General features: G+C 31.9%; 3 protein-coding genes across 3 annotated transcripts; 2 read left to right on the forward strand and 1 right to left on the reverse strand.

The window, feature by feature from the left end:
* Nucleotides 1–5,021: 5,021 nt before the first annotated feature.
* Nucleotides 5,022–5,898, reverse strand: LOTGIDRAFT_153489 (hypothetical protein; the record flags this gene model as incomplete). Its single annotated transcript, XM_009057372.1, has 2 exons — nucleotides 5,022–5,656; nucleotides 5,736–5,898. The coding sequence occupies 2 exons, from the start codon at nucleotides 5,896–5,898 to the stop codon at nucleotides 5,022–5,024; spliced, it is 798 nt and encodes a 265-aa protein (XP_009055620.1).
* A 6,291-nt stretch (nucleotides 5,899–12,189) lies between these two features.
* LOTGIDRAFT_153490 (hypothetical protein) lies at nucleotides 12,190–14,002 on the forward strand (the record flags this gene model as incomplete). Its single annotated transcript, XM_009057373.1, has 2 exons — nucleotides 12,190–12,385; nucleotides 12,747–14,002. 2 exons carry the CDS (start codon nucleotides 12,190–12,192, stop codon nucleotides 14,000–14,002), a joined length of 1,452 nt encoding a protein of 483 aa, XP_009055621.1.
* Nucleotides 14,003–16,342: 2,340 nt separating this feature from the next.
* On the forward strand, nucleotides 16,343–18,901 carry LOTGIDRAFT_228678 (hypothetical protein). Its single transcript, XM_009057374.1, has 2 exons — nucleotides 16,343–17,078; nucleotides 17,201–18,901. Exons 1-2 carry the CDS (start codon nucleotides 16,376–16,378, stop codon nucleotides 17,422–17,424), a joined length of 927 nt encoding a protein of 308 aa, XP_009055622.1. The 5' UTR covers nucleotides 16,343–16,375; the 3' UTR covers nucleotides 17,425–18,901.
* The last annotated feature ends 965 nt before the right edge of the window (nucleotides 18,902–19,866 follow it).

Below are 19,866 nucleotides of genomic sequence, written 5' to 3' on the forward strand. Positions count from 1 at the left end.
GCGAGAAGTGCACATGGTATTTTTTTTATCCATTAACAATCTAAACATGTCATCAAGAGCTTTTCTAAACCATTATCATGATGATGTATAAACACCCAATGAAAATTATTTTCGTCTTTTAGCAATTTCTCAAGTAACTTTGTTAAACACAGTCAGCAATTGAGAATACAGTAACACGGGCGTTGAAAGTACTTGATGGCTTAATCAAGGTGGGCAACGCCATGCAATGTGCAATGAAAGAAAATTTGCCACACCAGCTACAACAGCGTACTCTCTTTCAATTTCCAACTGTCGAGTGATCTTTAACCCGTAAAGCCTGCACACGGAGCCTCAGTTTATTGTTCCATCCGAACGACTAGACGCCTTTTCCATGCCACGGACGGAATAGAGGGTAGAGAATATCTTCTCGAGCTTTTGTTTTCAGAAATCAAGAAATTAACCATTTACAACAATGATTATCCTCCTACCGCCTGACAGTTATTGATTAGAAGTAGGGGAAACCCTTCTGTTGGGTAGTTGGAGGACGGAATAGAGAGTAAAGAATATATACTCGAAGCTTTTGTTATCAGATGGCATGAAAATAATCATTTACAACAAAGATTATCCGCCCCCTACCGCCTGACAGCTTCTGATTAGAAGGGGGGAAGGTGAACAAAACAGTCCCCACTAACCTCTTGGCAATGCCTATGTCTCTTACTTTGTCAATTTAACATGTTGTTAAATGATGTTTAATCGGCGTTTGAGGGCGCAATAGGAACTGAAAAGTAATTTGCGCCATATAAGTGAACTATTATTATTATTATTAATTGAAATTTGAAATTCACATAGCAAATATGTCGTTGTCCGTCATTTCTGTTGAAATGTAATATAAAATGTATTAAGGTGCAAAATTACAAAAAAAAGCGCTATATAGCACCAATGTTAAAGTGATACTACGTCTTAGAATGAATATAAAGTTCTCAAGAATAGTCAATATGAGTATATATTCATCAGTGAACTTACCTGGTGTCATAAAGTTACAACAAAATCCCTGTAAAATCTGGAAAATTGGAAAATATCTTAATATTAAGCGTTTTTCAATGGTTAATTGCATATTTATGGATAATTACTAAGTTTTTTTTATTTATCGGATTATATAACGATCCTACTGATGATATATGCTCTTATAAATTCCTAATTTAATTTTTCATTCTAAGACGCAGTATTCCTTTAAAACAAAAGAAGTAGAACGTAAAAGACCATTTTTTCATTACCTTGTTGACAGATAAAATTCAGGGAAACTCAGGAAAACCCGATACCAGACACTGGGTTTGTCAACTCAGTATACCTTACAGAGAGTTCGAATAGCTAACAGTTTGTTTCTTTATATTCATTAAGTAAAGAAAGTATTATTGTATTGTCAAATTGTCTAAACTGTATATTATTATACTGCCTTCTATTAAAGCTAAGTAAAAAAAACGTAATACCCTCACCACAAGGCTCAACTAAGATTGCTAATGAACTCGTCCGATGATTTTTTACTCATTCGTTATGAAGCTAATTCTGTCATCGTTACAAAACAAAACAAAAATTCTCACAACCTTATGCACCCTGTTACAAAAGTCGAGATAGAACACGGGTGCTTGCGAAATCTACCACTGAAATCTGCATCGGCGTCCATGTTTGGCCTCTAAGAATAATGTGGTTAAGTCGATGGCCCAATAATAAGACCAACAATCTGCTTGTGATTTGGAAGTTTTCATGAAAAAATATTATTGATAAAAAATTGACACTTACCTCGCCTGACGACCATCCAATAAAGATCAAAGTTGTGAAAAGAACCAGCATTTTTGAAAATAATTTGTATTTCAAAATTTATAACAAACTGATCCTTTCAACTGGTCGTTGGAACTCCAAGAAACTCTTATGACTTCTCCAAGACAATAAAAGTTAATTCCATTCTCGCGCTGTTTTAATACTATCACTATGAAATTTTAAGCCAATCGAAAGATCCGTTGGAGAGTTGAAACTGTGAAAAACTCCCCCGATCTGAAGGTTAAATTGATTAATATAAAACAAAAGTGTGGGCACAAATATTATGAAAGTAAAATATTTTGAGAAAAAAAAAATCCATGTAGGCAAATGTGTTCTGAAGGGTCATTCTGACCACAGAAGACTGTTGTAGCACTTACTGCTATGAGATAAATGAAATGAATGGAGTTGACATCATACTGAAGATCGGCAACGCTATGCAGTGTGCAATGAGGGAAATTTTGTCAGAACAGCGGCATTAGCATACTTATCTTTATTTCCATAAGTTTAACGTGCACAGCATGGGGCCTCGGTATATTGTCCAATCCGAAAGGCTAGACACTTTTACCAAGTCAGTCCCTCCAACTTACAGCACTGAAAAGGGGAAACCGTATGTTAAAGTGATACTACGTCTTAGAATGAACATTAAATTTAAGTTCTCGAAATGGTCAATATGAGTATATATTCATCAGTTAGCTTACCTGATGTCATAAAGTTACAACAGAATCCATGTAAATTCTGGAAAATTGGAAAATTCATAAAACTAAGTAATCTTAATCTTAATTTTGATATTAAGCGTTTTTCAATAGTTAATTGCATATTTATGGATAATTACTAAGTTTTTTGGATTTATCGGATTATATAAGGATCCTGTTATGTTATTTATGACAACAGGTATATCTACTGGCTCTTATTCGCCAAATTTAAAATTATTCAAGTTTATGTTAATTCTAAGACATAGTATCACTTTAAAGGTCATTACTGCTATCAATATTTTCCCAGCAATTTAACAACCTGCATTAAACGCAATCGGTTTTGCCCTGTGGATCATAACAGTTTATTTTGACCTTAGTAAATCTCAAACGAGTGTCATCACACTATAAATATAATTGTTATATTCCCATAGGAGTCCTTTAAAGATACTACAGAACAACAATATCATGAACATTAAGACAAACCTACAACTTATGTGGCCTTCTAGGCCATGGCTATTGCCTTTATCTATCTTATGGTGTGTCAGCTAGTAAAAGCAATATCTCTGTTTCAGATACTCAAATTATACCTAATGTTTGCAGATATATTTTGAAGAAAGCTAGTTCGATACTTTGAGATTTAAAAGGAAAATGAATGTAATTGGCTAATGATTACTCAGATGCATATTGTTTTTCACCCACTATACATAATATTTTCTAAGATACATGATTAAGGATAATATCTAAGAATGATATGTTTAACAGGTCTTATTACGTTTTTCTATGACATAACAAAAAGCAAGGAACTGGACCAGTTATTTCAAGGATGAATAATTTGATTTGTTACACTATTTATTTTCATGTTATGAAGATACCCATTTCATCACATTGTTATCAAGTTACACATTTCATCACAATGTTATGAAGATATCCATTGTATTACAATGTTATAAAGTTAACCATATCATCACATTGTTATCAAGTTACCCATATCATCACATTGTTATCAAGTTACCCATTTTATCACAATGTTATGAGCTACCCATTTTATCACAATGTTATGAGCTACCCATTTCGTCACAATATTAGTAAGATACCCATTTCATTACGATGTTATGAAGATACCCACTTTATCACATTGTTGTGAGCTACCCATTTCATTACGATGTTATGAAGATACCCACTTTATCACATTGTTGTGAGGTACCCATTTCATTACGATGTTATGAAGATACCCACTTCATCACAATGTTATGAAGATACCCACTTCATCACAATGTTTGAAGATGCCCACTTCATCACAATGTTATGAAGATACCCACTTCATCACAATGTTATGAAGATACCCACTTCATCACAATGTTATGAAGATACCCACTTCATCACAATGTTACGAAGATACCCACTTCATCACAATGTTATGAAGATACCCACTTAATCACAATGTCATCGCGACATCGTGAAGGTACTCATTTAATCACACAATTTCTTTACAATGAAAATAACCATTTTATCTATTGAGCTATTGAGGATACATTTTAACACGGTATAAAGTATATGTTAATTAACTCCCAAACTTCGGATTCTATTTATGTAGGCCAGAAAAATAATATACGAAAATTTCAGCGGGGAACATGATGGAGACGTGAGGTTTTAGCCAAATAATATAAAAATCGTCATGGTACACGTTCAAAGTGACATTTATTACTGCGCTGTTTTGTCGGAATTGACGCAGAGAAACCACAGAGATGTCAATTAAGAGTGTAGTGTTTCTATGGTATAAAGACTATTACTTTTATCAATCTAAGTCGGAATGGTATGGCAATGTCTATTTTTGATAGATTTATTTCATACAAACTAATGATATGACATTTCGTTATCCAATATATTTGATAAAAAGACTGAACTTAAACATTTTGATGGCAGGAAATCTACAAAAATCATTATTATCAATATAGAGCAGTGCTCATATATGCGTCTGAGAATAAGTATAAAGAATGACTCTGTCAGATTAATTCAATTGCTGACAGAATGAAGGTCCTAGAACTTAATAATAAAATGAAAAGAAATTAATTAGTTCGCCCTACTTTATTGCTCCAGATTAAGCGAATGAAGGATTTACAATGAAAGAAATTTGAAATACTTCGCTATTCCATGAGCTACAAAGTACTTACAAAGGTGCTGGGAGGTAGCTTGTGATCACTTTCAATAACATTTTGCCCTCTGCATCCGAGTTTGTCAACTTAGTTCTTTTTTTAGGAGTTCATCGATAGCACTCAAATTGTTTATGAAGTATATAATAAAAAGTACTGCCTGCAATCATAGAATTAAAATATTTTTGTCGAGGTAGTCAGTTAAAGTTTACTACGGGTAAAATGGATGAAAACAAATATTAAACTGTTTTAGCCTTTATTAATGTTATATTTTAAAAAATGGATATTTTGTAATGATAATTGTTTTAGATATAATTATAATATTGGCATTACTGAACTATCGAATCATATTTATAGTAGTGGACAATAATCTTCAGAAACACTGTCACTCCTTTTTATATATAAGAGATCCGGTCGTATCTGATGTATCCGAATCTCCTGCTTTGAACAAACCGCAATTCTTACTCAGATAACTAAAGTAATTACAAGTGGACATTGACACGCACGACAGCGCACATTGAACTACATCCTCGTAATCATATGACTTTAAAGGAGACACAGAAAACTTCACATTTCTCTTGTAAATCCCGAATTCGGTGAATTTGACTGATATATTTGAGCTCGGTTCATCATCGCTATCATCTGTTGGTTTATTTGCGGCATCGCTATCAACTTCTTGATTAGTTTGTGAAGATTCACCATCGCTATCATCTGTCGGTTTATTACCGGAATCTATATCACCTTCTGTATTAGTTGATGGAGATGCACCATCTCTATCATTTGTCTGTGGAGATGCTGAATCGATACCACCTTCTGTATTAGTTGATGGAGATGCACCATCTCTATCATTTGTCTGTGGAGATGCTGAATCGCTACCTCCTTCTGTATTAGTTGATGAAGATGCACCATCTCTATCATTTGTCAGTGGAGGTGCTGCATCGCTACCACCTTCTGTATTAGTTGATGAAGATGCACCTTCTCTATCATTTGTCGATGGAAGTGCTGAATCGCTACCTCCTTCTGTATTAGTTGATGAAGATGCACCATCTCTATCATTTGTTTGTGGAGGTGCTGCACTATCCTGGCCATTTACACTTACTTTGAAAAAAGAAAACAAAAGAATGAGTCAAAATATGATATATTACAAATAAACAAATTAGGGCATAGGTAAATATAAAAAAAGATGAAAGTCTATGATTCACCATGGTCTTAAATATATGTGAATAGTCTTCAGAACTACCAGAACCACACGAAAATGACATGCTCCTTTCAAATATACATTTTCTCTTTCCACCTGTCTTTGATATATAATATATGACGGCATGGCAAGACAAGATGAGCTGTCAATTTAACTTTCAAACGCAGATAATTCAATACACACATAGAATTGAATACTCTAATTTCGACGGTGAGCTGCGAACATTATCTTTGATAAGCTTAAGAAATTGGTCAAAATAATGTCGAAACGGTCCATTAAAACCAATAAATAGACAGGCATATTCAAAATGATATTAGAAATGTATAATATTGTACGATAAATAAACAAAATTGGATTAGCTAATCGAAAGTAAACAAAAATTGTCAAGAATATCAAAATAGAAAAAATGTTTTAAAAGATATGATAGGTATATCAATATAAACTACAATTTATAAAAATAAATAAATTACTAAATAGATACATTGAGAATAAACAAATAAATAGATAGGTATATTGAAAATAAACACATAAGTTGATGGATATGGGAGTATTGAGGATTAAAAAAATGGATAGGTATATCAAATATAAGCAAATAAATAAATAGGTATATCAAACTAGACAAATAAATAGATAGTTATAACAAAACAGGCAAATACATATATAGGTAAAAATAAACACATAAATTGATCCATATTGGTGTATTGAGGATGTAAAAATACATGGATAGGTATATTATAAAAAAATAACTAATAAATAGATAGGTATATCAAAAATAAACTAATAAATAGATAGGTATATTAGGTACAAATAGATAAAAAGATATATTGAAAATAAACTAATAAATAGATACATGAAGGTATATTAAGAATAAATATACAGATAGATATATTAAAAATAAACTAATAAATAGATACATGAATTTATATTAAGAATACATAATTATATAGATAGATAGATATATTGAAAATAAACTAATAAATAGATACATGAAGGTATATTAAGAATAAATATAGAGATAGATAGATATATTGAAAATAAACTACTAAATAGATAGGTAGAGGTATATTAAGAATACATATATAAATAGATAGATATATTGAAAAAAAAGATATATTGAAAATAAACTAATAAACAGATAGGTATATTGAAAAAAAGATATACCGAAAATAAACTAATAAATACATACATGTAGGTATATTAAGAATAATAGATATATTGAAAAATTAACTAATAAATAGATAGGTATATCAAAAATAAACTAATAAATAGATAGGTATATTAGGAATATAAATAAATAAAAAGATAGATTGAAAATAAACTAATAAATAGATACATATAGGTATATTAAGCATACATATATAGATAGATAGATATATTGAAAAAAAAAGATATGTTAAAAATAAACTAATAAACAGATAGGTATATTGAAAAAAAAAGATATATTGAAAACAAAGTAATAAATAGATACATGAAGGTAAATTAAGAATAAATATATTGATAGATATATTGAAAATAAACTAATAAATAGATAAATGAAGGTATATTAAGAATAAATATATAGATAGATATATTGAAAATAAACTAATAAATAGATACATGTAGGTATATTAAGAATACATAATCATAAAGCTAGATAGATATATTGAAAATAAACTAATAAAAAGATACATGAAGGTATATTAAGTAATATTGAAAATAAACTAATAAATAGATAAATGAAGGTATATTAAGAATAAATATATAGATAGATATATTGAAAATAAACTAATAAATAGATACATGAAGGTATATTAAGAATAAATATATAGATAGATATATTAAAAATAAACTAATAAATAGATACATGAAGGTATATTAAGAATAAATATATAGATAGATATATTAAAAATAAACTAATGAATAGATACATGTAGGTATATTAAGAATACATAATTATATAGATAGATAGATATATTGAAAATAAACTAATAAATAGATACATGAAGGTATATTAAGAATAAATATATAGATAGATATATTAAAAATAAACTAATAAATAGATACATGTAGGTATATTAAGAATACATAATTATATAGATAGATAGATAGATAGATATATTGAAAATAAACTAATAAATAGATACATGTAGGTATATTAAGAATACATAATTATATAGACAGATATATATATTGAAAATAAACTAATAAATAGATACATGAAGGTATATTAAGAATAAATATATAGATAGATATATTGAAAATAAACTAATAAATAGATACATGTAGGTATATTAAGAATACATAATTATATAGATAGATATATATATTGAAAATAAACTAATAAATAGATAGGTATATTGAAAAAAGATATATTGAAAATAAACTAATGAATAGATAGGTCTATTCAGGTTATCAAATAAATAAAAACAAAATAGAAAAATAAATTTAAAGGCAGCGAAATGAATGGATAGGTTTATTGAAAGTAATAAATGGATTAATGAAAATAAACAAATAAGAAATAAGATATAAAATAAGTATATTGAAAGTAAAAATGGTTGATATATACATAATAAACAAGTAAATCAAAAGTTAAAACTTTAAGACTAAATTATGGATGTACTACTTCCGCATTGTTTTTTTATATTTACAAACTACGTTTGGAAACATTTAACGTCATCAAGTAAAATCATCAGTTTACTTGATAACGTTACCTGCATGTATTATCAAGTGAAATCATCATTTTACTTGATAAGGTATGACTTTACTTGATAACGTTACCTTCATTTCACTTGATAACCATGTGTTTCGAAACATAGTATGTAAATAATGTGTTTTAATGTAATCTTCCTACTCATATATGTCTTACAAAAATTAAATCTTAAATTATGCTGTATATTTGCTTCACTTTGTGCTAGAGCTACCCGTGAGGCTTTCCTACAATTCAACACTGCCCCCATATCCCCACTGTATGCTGCACAAAATTAATTGTACATGCTTGAGATTGGGTTAGCTGAACATAATCACATAGCAGGAATTATCCTCCAATATAGAAACCTACCGTAGAAAATTACGATAATTAAAATCTTCTTTAGATCCATTTTTTATAATAATATACTGAACACCTTTAAGTTAGTGAGATTCACGTTAACTCTGTCTTATATATGTTTCATTACTGAAGAATCTCTCATTTGAAATAAATACCTCTGTCTTTGATTAGCATTCAGGTATGAGTTTGTTTAATTGATTTCAGAGCACAAGCTAGTTATAAGATATATATTTGATGTTCCTGTAATTCCACTCCTGTAAACACATAAGTTCCGTATGAAAAAAAAACATATGAGAACATACCATTTATATAATAGGGCGTTTCGGGTCCGATCGAAACTTCTTTTTAAATAGTATATTGTTTGAAAACGACAAAACGAAGGAGATTTTCTGTTAAATCATACAACCAATAAAATCAGTATTGAAAAAAACTAGTTATTGAAAAAAATATTTTGTTTATAAAACTAATCAATGTCCAATCGATAATCAATCAGGCGGAAATTTTAATGTAAACGTCGATTTAAAGGGACATATTCACCATCCGTTGTCCAAGCGTACGTTAGTCTCTAAAACGGGAATTGTTTTAGATTAGATGATCAGTCATAGTGTTCGCAACTGACCGCCGAAATTTGAATCTTGAAATCTCTGTGTATTATCCTCGTCTGAAAGTTAAAAATGACGACTCGTCTTTCCTTGAGACTCCGTCACGTTTAGAAGAAACATATAGAGAAAATGAAAGTGAAATTTCTATTCTGAGGTATTATGCGATTTTCGTGCAGTCGTCTGAAGACTATTTGCCAAAACATGTAAAGAAGACTCGACACTGCCAATGAATAAGTTTATGACGTACCTGTTAACAATATTTAATCAAAATCCTAATTTCTTGATTATTGGAAATATTAGCTTTACATGAGTTATCAATTAAGCTTTATTTATAGTTGAAGTTTTGGTCTAAATGCTGGATAATATGCTCTTTCAGTTAGAATAGTGACTGGCGATTTCTTATCTGATTAGAAATCTGGTCAATATTATCACTTGTCATCAATAGTGCTATACTGTTATGATGTTTCTTGTTACTAGGAGTGCAATAAAGCCGTGGCTTGCAGGCAAACGGTCTACCTTTAAGGGTCTGCTAAGGCTTTGCGACATATGATGGTATGAACCGGAACCAGGAGGTTCATATGGCCACGTAATCACGTGATTCTAGCATTTCAAACATCCTAGGCTGATCGTTCAGGACTACAATGCCAATAAAAAGAAAAACGGTGTTCGATATTAAGTTATTCAAAATTATTTCCTTTAGTCTAGGGAATATTTCAAGGTCGCAATATTACTACCAGTTGACAAATAATTGAGAAATAAAGTAAAGGGTCCTGCCCAAAAAGACACAACGAAATCTACCATTTAGACAGATTCAGCTTTACGGAAACTGCCGAGGATTGCCGAAAGACTAAAAGTTGTATTCATGATATATCTTATATCGGTATTATTCATATTTATATCAAGGCATAAGAAGATCTTTAATTTAGTTTAATATTCTAAAAAATGCATGGAATAACAAGGTGTTGTACCATTGAACGTCAAAACAATTTCACCACCATAATCAGCCTCCACCACCAGACAAAAAAAGTGAAAAATGTGACCCATTATTCACGTCCAATTGACAACTGTAGTCTGGTTAAACAATACACTAAAAGAATTTGAAGTGCGATAAAACATTAATTATCGCATTTCCATGGTGATATTTTATTTTAGTGAAATATTTTACAGTTTTTCTAACTGACACTGCCCACGAACCTAACTAGTAACGGCCATGTCACTATATCTTAATTCACTTGATAGTTTTTGTTAATAATCTTCTTTGTCACTTTTATTTATATATACTTATTCGTTTTCAGTGTCCACCTAGAATAATGATTTGTACCTTCATTTACACTTCATTTCTAGTATATCAAGATATCATTTTTTATACCTTTTTGCCCCAAAATACGTGTCAGAATGCACCAAATACATTCTATTTTTAAATTCTTTGGGGAATCCTCTCAGACGCTCCACGAGACGCCTACACTTATGACGCAGAGCTACTGCATTTTAATCACAAACTCAACAGATGTCCTCAATTTAGTCACCGTCATAGTCTCATGTGGTTAGACCTGACCTATGTTTAGTCAAAATTAATATTTATCACGACGATCTGCGAATTAAATCAAATTGTATATTTGAAGGTTTACTACTGGAACTTTTTAAATTCAATTTTTAAGAAATGAGAATCAAAATTTAACTTAATTAGCAACAACTAAAATTTGGTGTGAACTCTGCTCCAGTATTATACTATCTATAACCGGTATTCAAAAATTGTCATGTTTACCGCACTATTTTCAGACTGCCAGGCGGACACGTGATTTATAGACAGGTTATTCAATAATATAAGCATATATGTAAACAGAGCCGTATAAAAAAATTCAAAAGATTGATTATAAAATGTTTAATTAATGTACAGATATATCACTCTTTAAATCTATCATTGATTTGAAATTGATTTTATAAAAAGTTGAATATAGATAAATAAGGAAAGTTGCATGACTGATGAAGCTGAAATCAATTTAAAGGGATAGGTTCGCCATTTTCCAGGGTTGATTTGGGTCGATACTGATGAAATAAATGTCAAGCATATATCCAGTCATATGAGACGTTTCCAAGAACTACTTCCCTTTTCTCAAGCCTTTGTTTTTTCGAGCTGAAAGCTGACAGAAATCATTAAGAAGCATGAATTCGAGTATAGATTTTTCTTTCACAATAAGCTCCAATGAAAAATGAAAGCTAGTAAACGTATGCTAAGCTATCTGCACTGCCCTAAAAAGGTAAAAGACAGTATCTGCAATTTTGACGAAAATGAGTTATGGGTAACATTATGACCAGCAGATACTATTCTATGATATAAAACAAAATTTACAGGTATATATGAAGAATAAGAAGAGTTATTGGCTGTAAAATTCAACAGTATCTATATTTTATGCAGAGTTACAAAGTTAAAAAGCAGTAAATGGTAGATACTGTCCTCTCCCTCCCTTTCTTAGTAAGTTACTGCCTTTCTCTTCCAAACTAGTTCCAATTTCATATAGAGGTTGTGAGATACTGCTGCACAAGGTGGATAAAAACAACATGGATAGCTTATCTAGAGGAAAACAAATTTTGAATTTATCGCTTAAAAACAACTTATCTGATTCTAAAGAAGGTGCCCAATTAAAAAATGATGAGGCAGAACCTGAAATGGACCAGAATTGAACACAACAATGAGCCTTCAAGAATAATTCAGAATCTTTATGCAGACATGGTGGCACCAACAACACCAACAAGAATCTTTCTAGGATCTCCAGATGATCTTTTGGAAGAGGTGATAATAGATACTGGTACACATAGAGACCATGATTATGGTGTAGATGATAATGAAGAATTTCAAAATTCTAATGCTGACGATGTTAATGAAGATCCGGATTATGAACCTGACAAAGACGAAACCACGACAGGTGGGCGATTAGATGACAGAATAAAACAACCTAACACAAACCGAACCTTGAAAGCGACCATCCAATAAGAGAACCCTGTAAAAATTGCAAAAGAAATTGTTTAGATAAAATTGATGAAAAACGTAGGAAAGAAATTTGGGAAGCATATTGGAAACTTAATTACAATGGGAGAAGACAGTATTTGTTCAATAATGTACATAGAAACGAGAAGAGTCGACAGACGACTCAAGCTCCAAGTAGAAGAAAACTCAGCTATGAATATTTTCTAAAGGATGAACATGGAACAGCTCAAGTTGTTTGCAAGGTTTTCTTCCTTTGTACATTAGGTTATCATCCAAAATTGATAAAATGATTAACACAGTCATGAAGCTCACCAGGCCTTCAGATATTTCACCCCCACCAGACAAACGTGGGATGCAAGAGCCACCCAATAAGATTAACAGAGAACCAATAAAGGCCCATATTGAGTCGTTCAATCCCTGTATCAGTCATTATAGGAGGGCTCACGCCCCAAACAGAAGATATCTACCGAGTGATGTTTCAATTCGTATGATGTATGATGATTTTAAATCAACTGCTGTTCAAAAATGCAGCTATGATACATATAGACAGGTTATCCAAGATATGAAGATCAGTTTCACTAAATTGGGTGAAGAAGAATGTGAGGTATGTCTCCAACATGAGCTACATGTCAAATCAGACCACGCTGATCTTACTGATGGCGTTACAAGTGACAGATGCAGTACCTGGAAGAGACATAACGAGGCAGCTGCATCAGCTAGAGTACACTATCAAACTGATGCATCTAATGCAGATGCAAACATATTGATAAGAAGTGTTGATCTTCAAAAGGTTATTATGCTACCTCGTATGCCAGGTAACAAAACCGCAATTTTTACGAAACGCATCATTGCTTTTAATGAAACGTTCGCTGCAGTTGGTAAGCAATCAAAGAAACCATCACACATTAGAGAGAGATCTTTGGCTGTTTTATGGCACGAGGGAATAGGTGGTAGGCAGGGCAAAGAAATTGCCTCCGCTTTTGTGAAAGCTTTGAAGGAGATGCGAGATGCAGAGCATATTGTACTGTGGCTGGACAACTGTGTTGCTCAAAACAAGAATTGGTACCTCATTTCTGCCTTATTAACTTTGGTTAACAATAATGATGTTTTAGCTCAAGACGTAACATTGAAGTATTTTGTAACAGGACATACATTTATGTCTGCTGACTCTGTCCATCACCAGGTAGAGCAGCAAATGAATCGTCAACAAGGTGGCAAAGTATTAGATTTTCCAGATTTTGTAGATGTTGTATCAAGGTGTTCTAATGTAGAAGGTTTACAGATGTCAAATATTGATTTTCGTGATTGGAGTCCTATCCATTCTGCAGCCAAGATGAAGAAATCTGGAATTAAGTTGGCCCAAATGGTTGAAATAAAAGTGAAGCGTGGGTCGAAAACTTTGTCCTACAAATTGAACCATGATGATCCCGAGTTCATTGAATTGGACTTCACAAAAAAGGAGCAATGTTGGTGTTTCCTAAGAGACTGCGCCAGAAGAACAGAGGAATACCCCTTGAGAAGAAAACTGATATTGTTGAAAAGTTGTGCCCCATGATGCCTACAAATCGACGTATTTTTTGGACCAGTATTGACATTGATAAAAACTGTGAAGATCTTATCAATGAATCTACAGAAAAATATGAAGATTAATTTCCATAAAATCATCTTGTTTCAGTATTGTATTTGGAAGTGGGAAGATCTCAAACTTTAACCTCGATTTTCTCAAAACGCCATTTTTGCAGATACTGTCTTTCACCTTTTCAGGGCAGTGCACGTCAAGGGAGATAACACCAGTATATTAGCTTGAAGGGGCCTTAAACAATTGATCATCTAAATAAAAACAAAGGTTATGTGATTTATTAGAACGGTTTTTTTACAATCAATAGGTTCATTGACTTGAAGCGGACGGCATTAAACTTATCACCGCACTCAAACATTAAAGGACAATTAGCTAGAAATTTCAATTGGAAAAAATCTTGGTAAATGTACTGAAAGGTTCCTTAAGAACGGTAGCCAAAATGACTCGTTTCAGCAGCATATTTCATGGATGATTTGATCTTTTGTTGTCTCTTGACCATTTAAACTGACCAATATGCATTAAAATGGAAAATTTGGTTATGACAATAAAAAGAAATTCCATAATAAAAATCAGGATTATCACGATCAAATCACATTTCATTAGCATACTTCTCCAAATCCGATTCAGATCTTTCTATCGCATTCACACGACATTGTTGTTGTATTCAGGCAAGCGCATACTAAACAAAAAGGAGATAACATAGTGTCGCATATATCCAATATAATCTATTGTTTTTTATTTTTATCATCAATTTTGGCTGGGACAATAACCAAAAAATCGCTGCGGGTTTCATCAAGATAAATAAAAGTACCCACCCCGGTATTTCATTTGCAATCTGTTCCCATGTTAAATCTCGAAATTCAATCTTCTATAACTTTTTCCAGATATTTCGTTGAAACTTTCCAATATGTCACATGAAAGACTGGCCAATGCTTAGTTTCTGGACAAAAATTCAATACATCATGACTATAAAAAATCTTGAGCCAATTAAACTGAAAGTAGATTACCACATTTTATCAACATCCGCTTGACTGTTATTGCACTCAAGACGACTATTTTTTAATTATCTTCCGAATGAAAATCTCTCATCTCACAAAATCTGAAAGAAAATGCCAAATGTAGACCAAAACTCAGTAAAAAATAGGCATGCAAAAACCGCGAAAGGGAGGGCGAAAGAGGATTTATAAAAATAGCACGGACTACATTGGTCAATAAGTTTACCAAGTTTCAAAAAACAACCTATCAAAAATCAAATTTATCCGGAGCCCATCAATTAACATACAATTTGTCGTCAAAATCAGACAAAAAAAACTTTAGACTATATCGATTAAAAGTTCATGTTTGACATATTTTCTACTTTGAGCGCAATAATTTGAAAACCTTTACTCAAAAATCATGGGTCGGCTTCGACTTTTCTGATGACACTTTAATGATTTTCATGAATTTCGATCTTTGATTTTTAACTATAGACGTATGCCATTTAGTTACAATGAGTTGAAATGGTACACTATGACAATGTTGTCACAACTCGAGTTCGAAATTATTGACCATAAATCAATTTTAAATTGATTTTGTGGTACAGATACGATTCATTTGAAAGATTCTATCGTAAGGATTTTTTGTCTCAATCAGAATTACAAAGTTGGGATGTAAAACTCTATTCTCATTCATTAAAATTGTACCTTAGTAGCGTAGCCCGGTGGACAGCATTAGATAAATTTGTAGTAAATTTGAATTTACCTTTATATATGAGATTGTTTCTAAAATTTGCAGATCCACGTCCGTGATTTCTAAACTTAGAAAAAGGAGGATCTTCATTGGTTTTCTCGGTGGGTCTAAAATAATATAGAGCCCAGTATGCGACCATGTTCTGAACTTAAATGTCTCAACTGGTTTATAAAAAAGATGAGCCAATGTGCCAAATATGATTACCGGTACATTATACGATATCGCATAGCATACATTTATCATACAGAAAATCTCATATGATACAGAAAACAATGGCCTGAAGCGCTTATATTTAACACCATAATCTTATAATGACGATTAATCACCAACTAATCAGGTATCTGTATTATTGACGACAGTAATGATCCGTTTTTATTAATAACTTAAATAATATGCATTTTATTTACATAATCATCAACACTAATTAAATATAATGACGAACAAGATGCAGAAATGTGGTAACCCGCCATTACAGAACAGGAAGTCACATGACTTACCTCATTAATCTTTAATGAGAAGATGTAAGTAATTAAGAATTTCAAATAGTATAAATCCACAAATTTCTCACAATAAGTCACTTGCATCTTCACTGAGTAACAAGCCACATCTACAGTAATAGCAATGGGTTTCTTCAACGTAGTAGTTTTAGCCTTGACCGCCATTTTTAGTCAGACAAACGCCCAATTTGGGATGAATTTAGGTAGACTACCGTTTGGAACCAATTTCTTAGGAGGAAGCCAAGGAGGACGAACACCAGCTATGGGACTTTTGGGATCATCTATGATGGGTGGTAATCCAGGAAGAGAATTATTAACTTGTATTGGATCAACTGCATCTGAGGATTCTTTGAGGGTAACCTTCGAAAAAACACCAAATAGATTCAACCGCAACCAACTCGAGATGAGCGCCAAGATTTCTGCTGGTATGAATTCACAGATGCAAGGAACCTTCCAACTCGTCGTAACTGAATTTGGACATATTGAAGGTTACTGTGATGCCAACAGCCTTGGACCAATCATGAACAGCCAAAGTCAGACACCAGCCCCATTAATGGCTCTCAATTTCTGGAGAGGTACCGGAAGTGGAAACCGAGTCGTTGGAATCATTGGTGATAGATTCGACATCTTTGCCCAAAACACTGTCTCTATTAAAGACACCATCACCACTTTACCAGTTAACAACCTTCCAGGCTCCGGAATTGCTTTGTGTGCTGCCAATGAAATCTTAGGCAACCAATGTATGAACACTATTCCACTCTGCTGTACCATCACTAAAGATAACATGCCAGCTGATTCTATCAGACAAGGAAGTGGTTTGATGCAAGGTAAGACACCCATTTAATACATTAAGATGCATTCCTCCAAGGACATCACAAAGGTTAAATTCGCCTAAAATGAGTACTTTTGAGCCGTATCAATGTATAATTGATATATTATAATCTTTCAGGAGCTGGTATGGGTGGTATGGGACAAGGAAACAACTTCTCACCAATGGGATCTATGGGAGCTATGGGATCTATGGGATCTATGGGACCAATGGGATCTATGGGATCTATGGGATCAATCGGACCTATGGGAGGAAATATGGGAGCTCAACAACCAGTATTAGGAGGTCAAGCTCAAGCTCAACAAGGACCAGGATCAATGATCTTCCCTGGTAATGGACGATAAACTATGAAGATAGTCATGAAGATGCAAGCTCACAACAATAAAAACGAATGTTTCAAACTATAGACGACAAAAATGCATTTTGTTTTCATACTTTTGTCAGTCAGAGAGTCAAGTATACAAATATATTGGGGATTTCGTCTACTATTTTGTGATTTATATTTGTACTGTATATACAGTTTCTTAGAGCTTCAAAATACTTTATACTTTCGCGCATGGAATGACATTACTTTAAAGACTGTTTACAAGAATCTTTGTCAACAAAATTTACTGCTCTTATAAGAACTATAAAACGATTATTTTTGAAACAACATTAATTGTTCCTAAATTGATTAAACACAAAGGAACTTTTTATGAAAAAATCAATCTATTTTTATAAGAACTATTTAAGAGAGAAAATTTACTTTTTTTTAAAACTGCAAGAATCAAATATTCTTTTTAAAGGAATTAAATATTTCAAACTAAAAAAAATATTGTTCACTATTTTGCGGTAGAAAATTTGACAATATTTTAAATCAAACGTCAAACTGAAAGGAAATTAAATTAGCTACTCTTTTGTTTTTTTAAAAAAAATTTTGAATCCAGATTCACTTTATGCTTGAAATGAAATAGAATCCATTCGTTAACAGGATAAAAAATATCATTGTTTTAAAAACAAATTTACTATAGTTGAAATGAAAAATAAAAGTTCGTTGACTACCTTGAACTAAAATGACATAAGACTTGTTTACTATATAGACAATATTTTTTGTATCCAAATTAAAAAAAAATGAAATGAAATAAATTCACTTGCTGACTTTTTGTATTATAGAAAAACAAATTCCGAATCCAAATTTACTATTTTTGAAATAAAATAAAATGTACATGATTACTATTTACAACAGAAAAAAAATATATTTTTTAATCCAACTTTATTATATTGAAATAGTAAAATTTAATTGTTTTGACAACGAAATTTGCTATTAGTAAAGGATAATTTACCATTTCAATAGATATTCGCAAACGAGATTATTTTTTGTAACATCATTTTCTCGAAATTTTCATCAATATTTTTATTATTTACCACATTGATCAGAAAACTAATATTTTTAAAGAAAACTTAACCTTTCGTAAAGAGCAGTTGCATCATTTGGGAAATTATGTCAACATATAGGTTAACTTTCGCCTACTTTATCTAAAACGTTTATTCATGAAATGTTTATTTTTTTGGTATTTGAGAAATAGAAGATTTTTGAAATTTAATGGGAATGAAAATTTAATCAAAAGGGGGGCAGTTATTCCTCGAATGGGTCAACAATATATATTTTTTAAAGCATTATGTGAAATCAGACAATGTATTTTTTAGTAGTAATTTTGAAATTCTTAGTTATGTTTTAATTTATGTATATTTTACTGAATATGGAACTAAATTGTGATATTGAATTGTGAATATTGTGTACATGTATCATCTCTGAAAAATAAAAAAAATATATTGAACTCTACATCGGATTTAATTTTTTTTATCACATCGGTTGCTAGGCAACGTCCCTTTCAGCACGTGTACGTGCACGTGATAACTAGAGCACGTGCGTCAAAATATAGATTTTTGAACGAATTTTGGCACCCTATATAGATTTCTTTCTATCTTTTGCGAGGGGTTTCGTCGACTTTTAAACAACTTAATGCCCTTTACTGCTAACTTTATGTGAGTCACATGCACTGGTTATTTAACCTACATAAATGGCATCGTTATTAACCTTTGATAAATTAATATCGTTGTCAACCCGGAGCAGTTACATTTGTGTGATTGCAAGAATTTAGAAAACTCTGTTCAAGCCACATAAATATATACAGAAATGGTATTTGTATACTAAAACCTACCCTTTTGCTCAGATTGTCCTATCGAAGAATAACAGCACCGCGAGGAAAATTTCGAGGGGTTAGAAAGCTAACACAGGGATTTCTTTCGAAAACTTCACAATTTTTCTAATCCGATCGAACGGCAACTAATCACATATAGCATAGTCGGCAATCCGACTACCGACTGAGCAAGTGTGGCCGAGTAACTTAATATTAACCCTTTAAGTTTGTCGGCAACATTGTTTTAAACTATTATAACAACAACCTGTCGATGTCTTTGAAATATTGCATCAGTTCTAAATAAAATTTACTTTCGGGCGCATTGTAATTTTTGGGCCATGCCCCCCTTCTTCCCCTATAAGCAATGAAAAATTTAATCTACTTTCACATCCAAAATCGAATTAGTGTTCTTCAGCTTCAAGTAGGGTACACGCCCAGGCGGTTGCAGAAATCCTTTAAGGAGGTTCTCAGGAGTTGCGATTGCTAAGTGAATTAGATGCTTACCGTTTATTAAGACTAAGTCCGGGCCTTAATCCCGGCATAGGTCGAGATAATACCTTAAGATTTTTCAAAAAGGTTTCCCCTTGTCATTAAGGGCTGAAATGG

This window comes from Lottia gigantea, assembly GCF_000327385.1.
Source record: "Lottia gigantea unplaced genomic scaffold LOTGIsca_3, whole genome shotgun sequence".
NCBI classification, from domain to species: domain Eukaryota; kingdom Metazoa; phylum Mollusca; class Gastropoda; family Lottiidae; genus Lottia; species Lottia gigantea.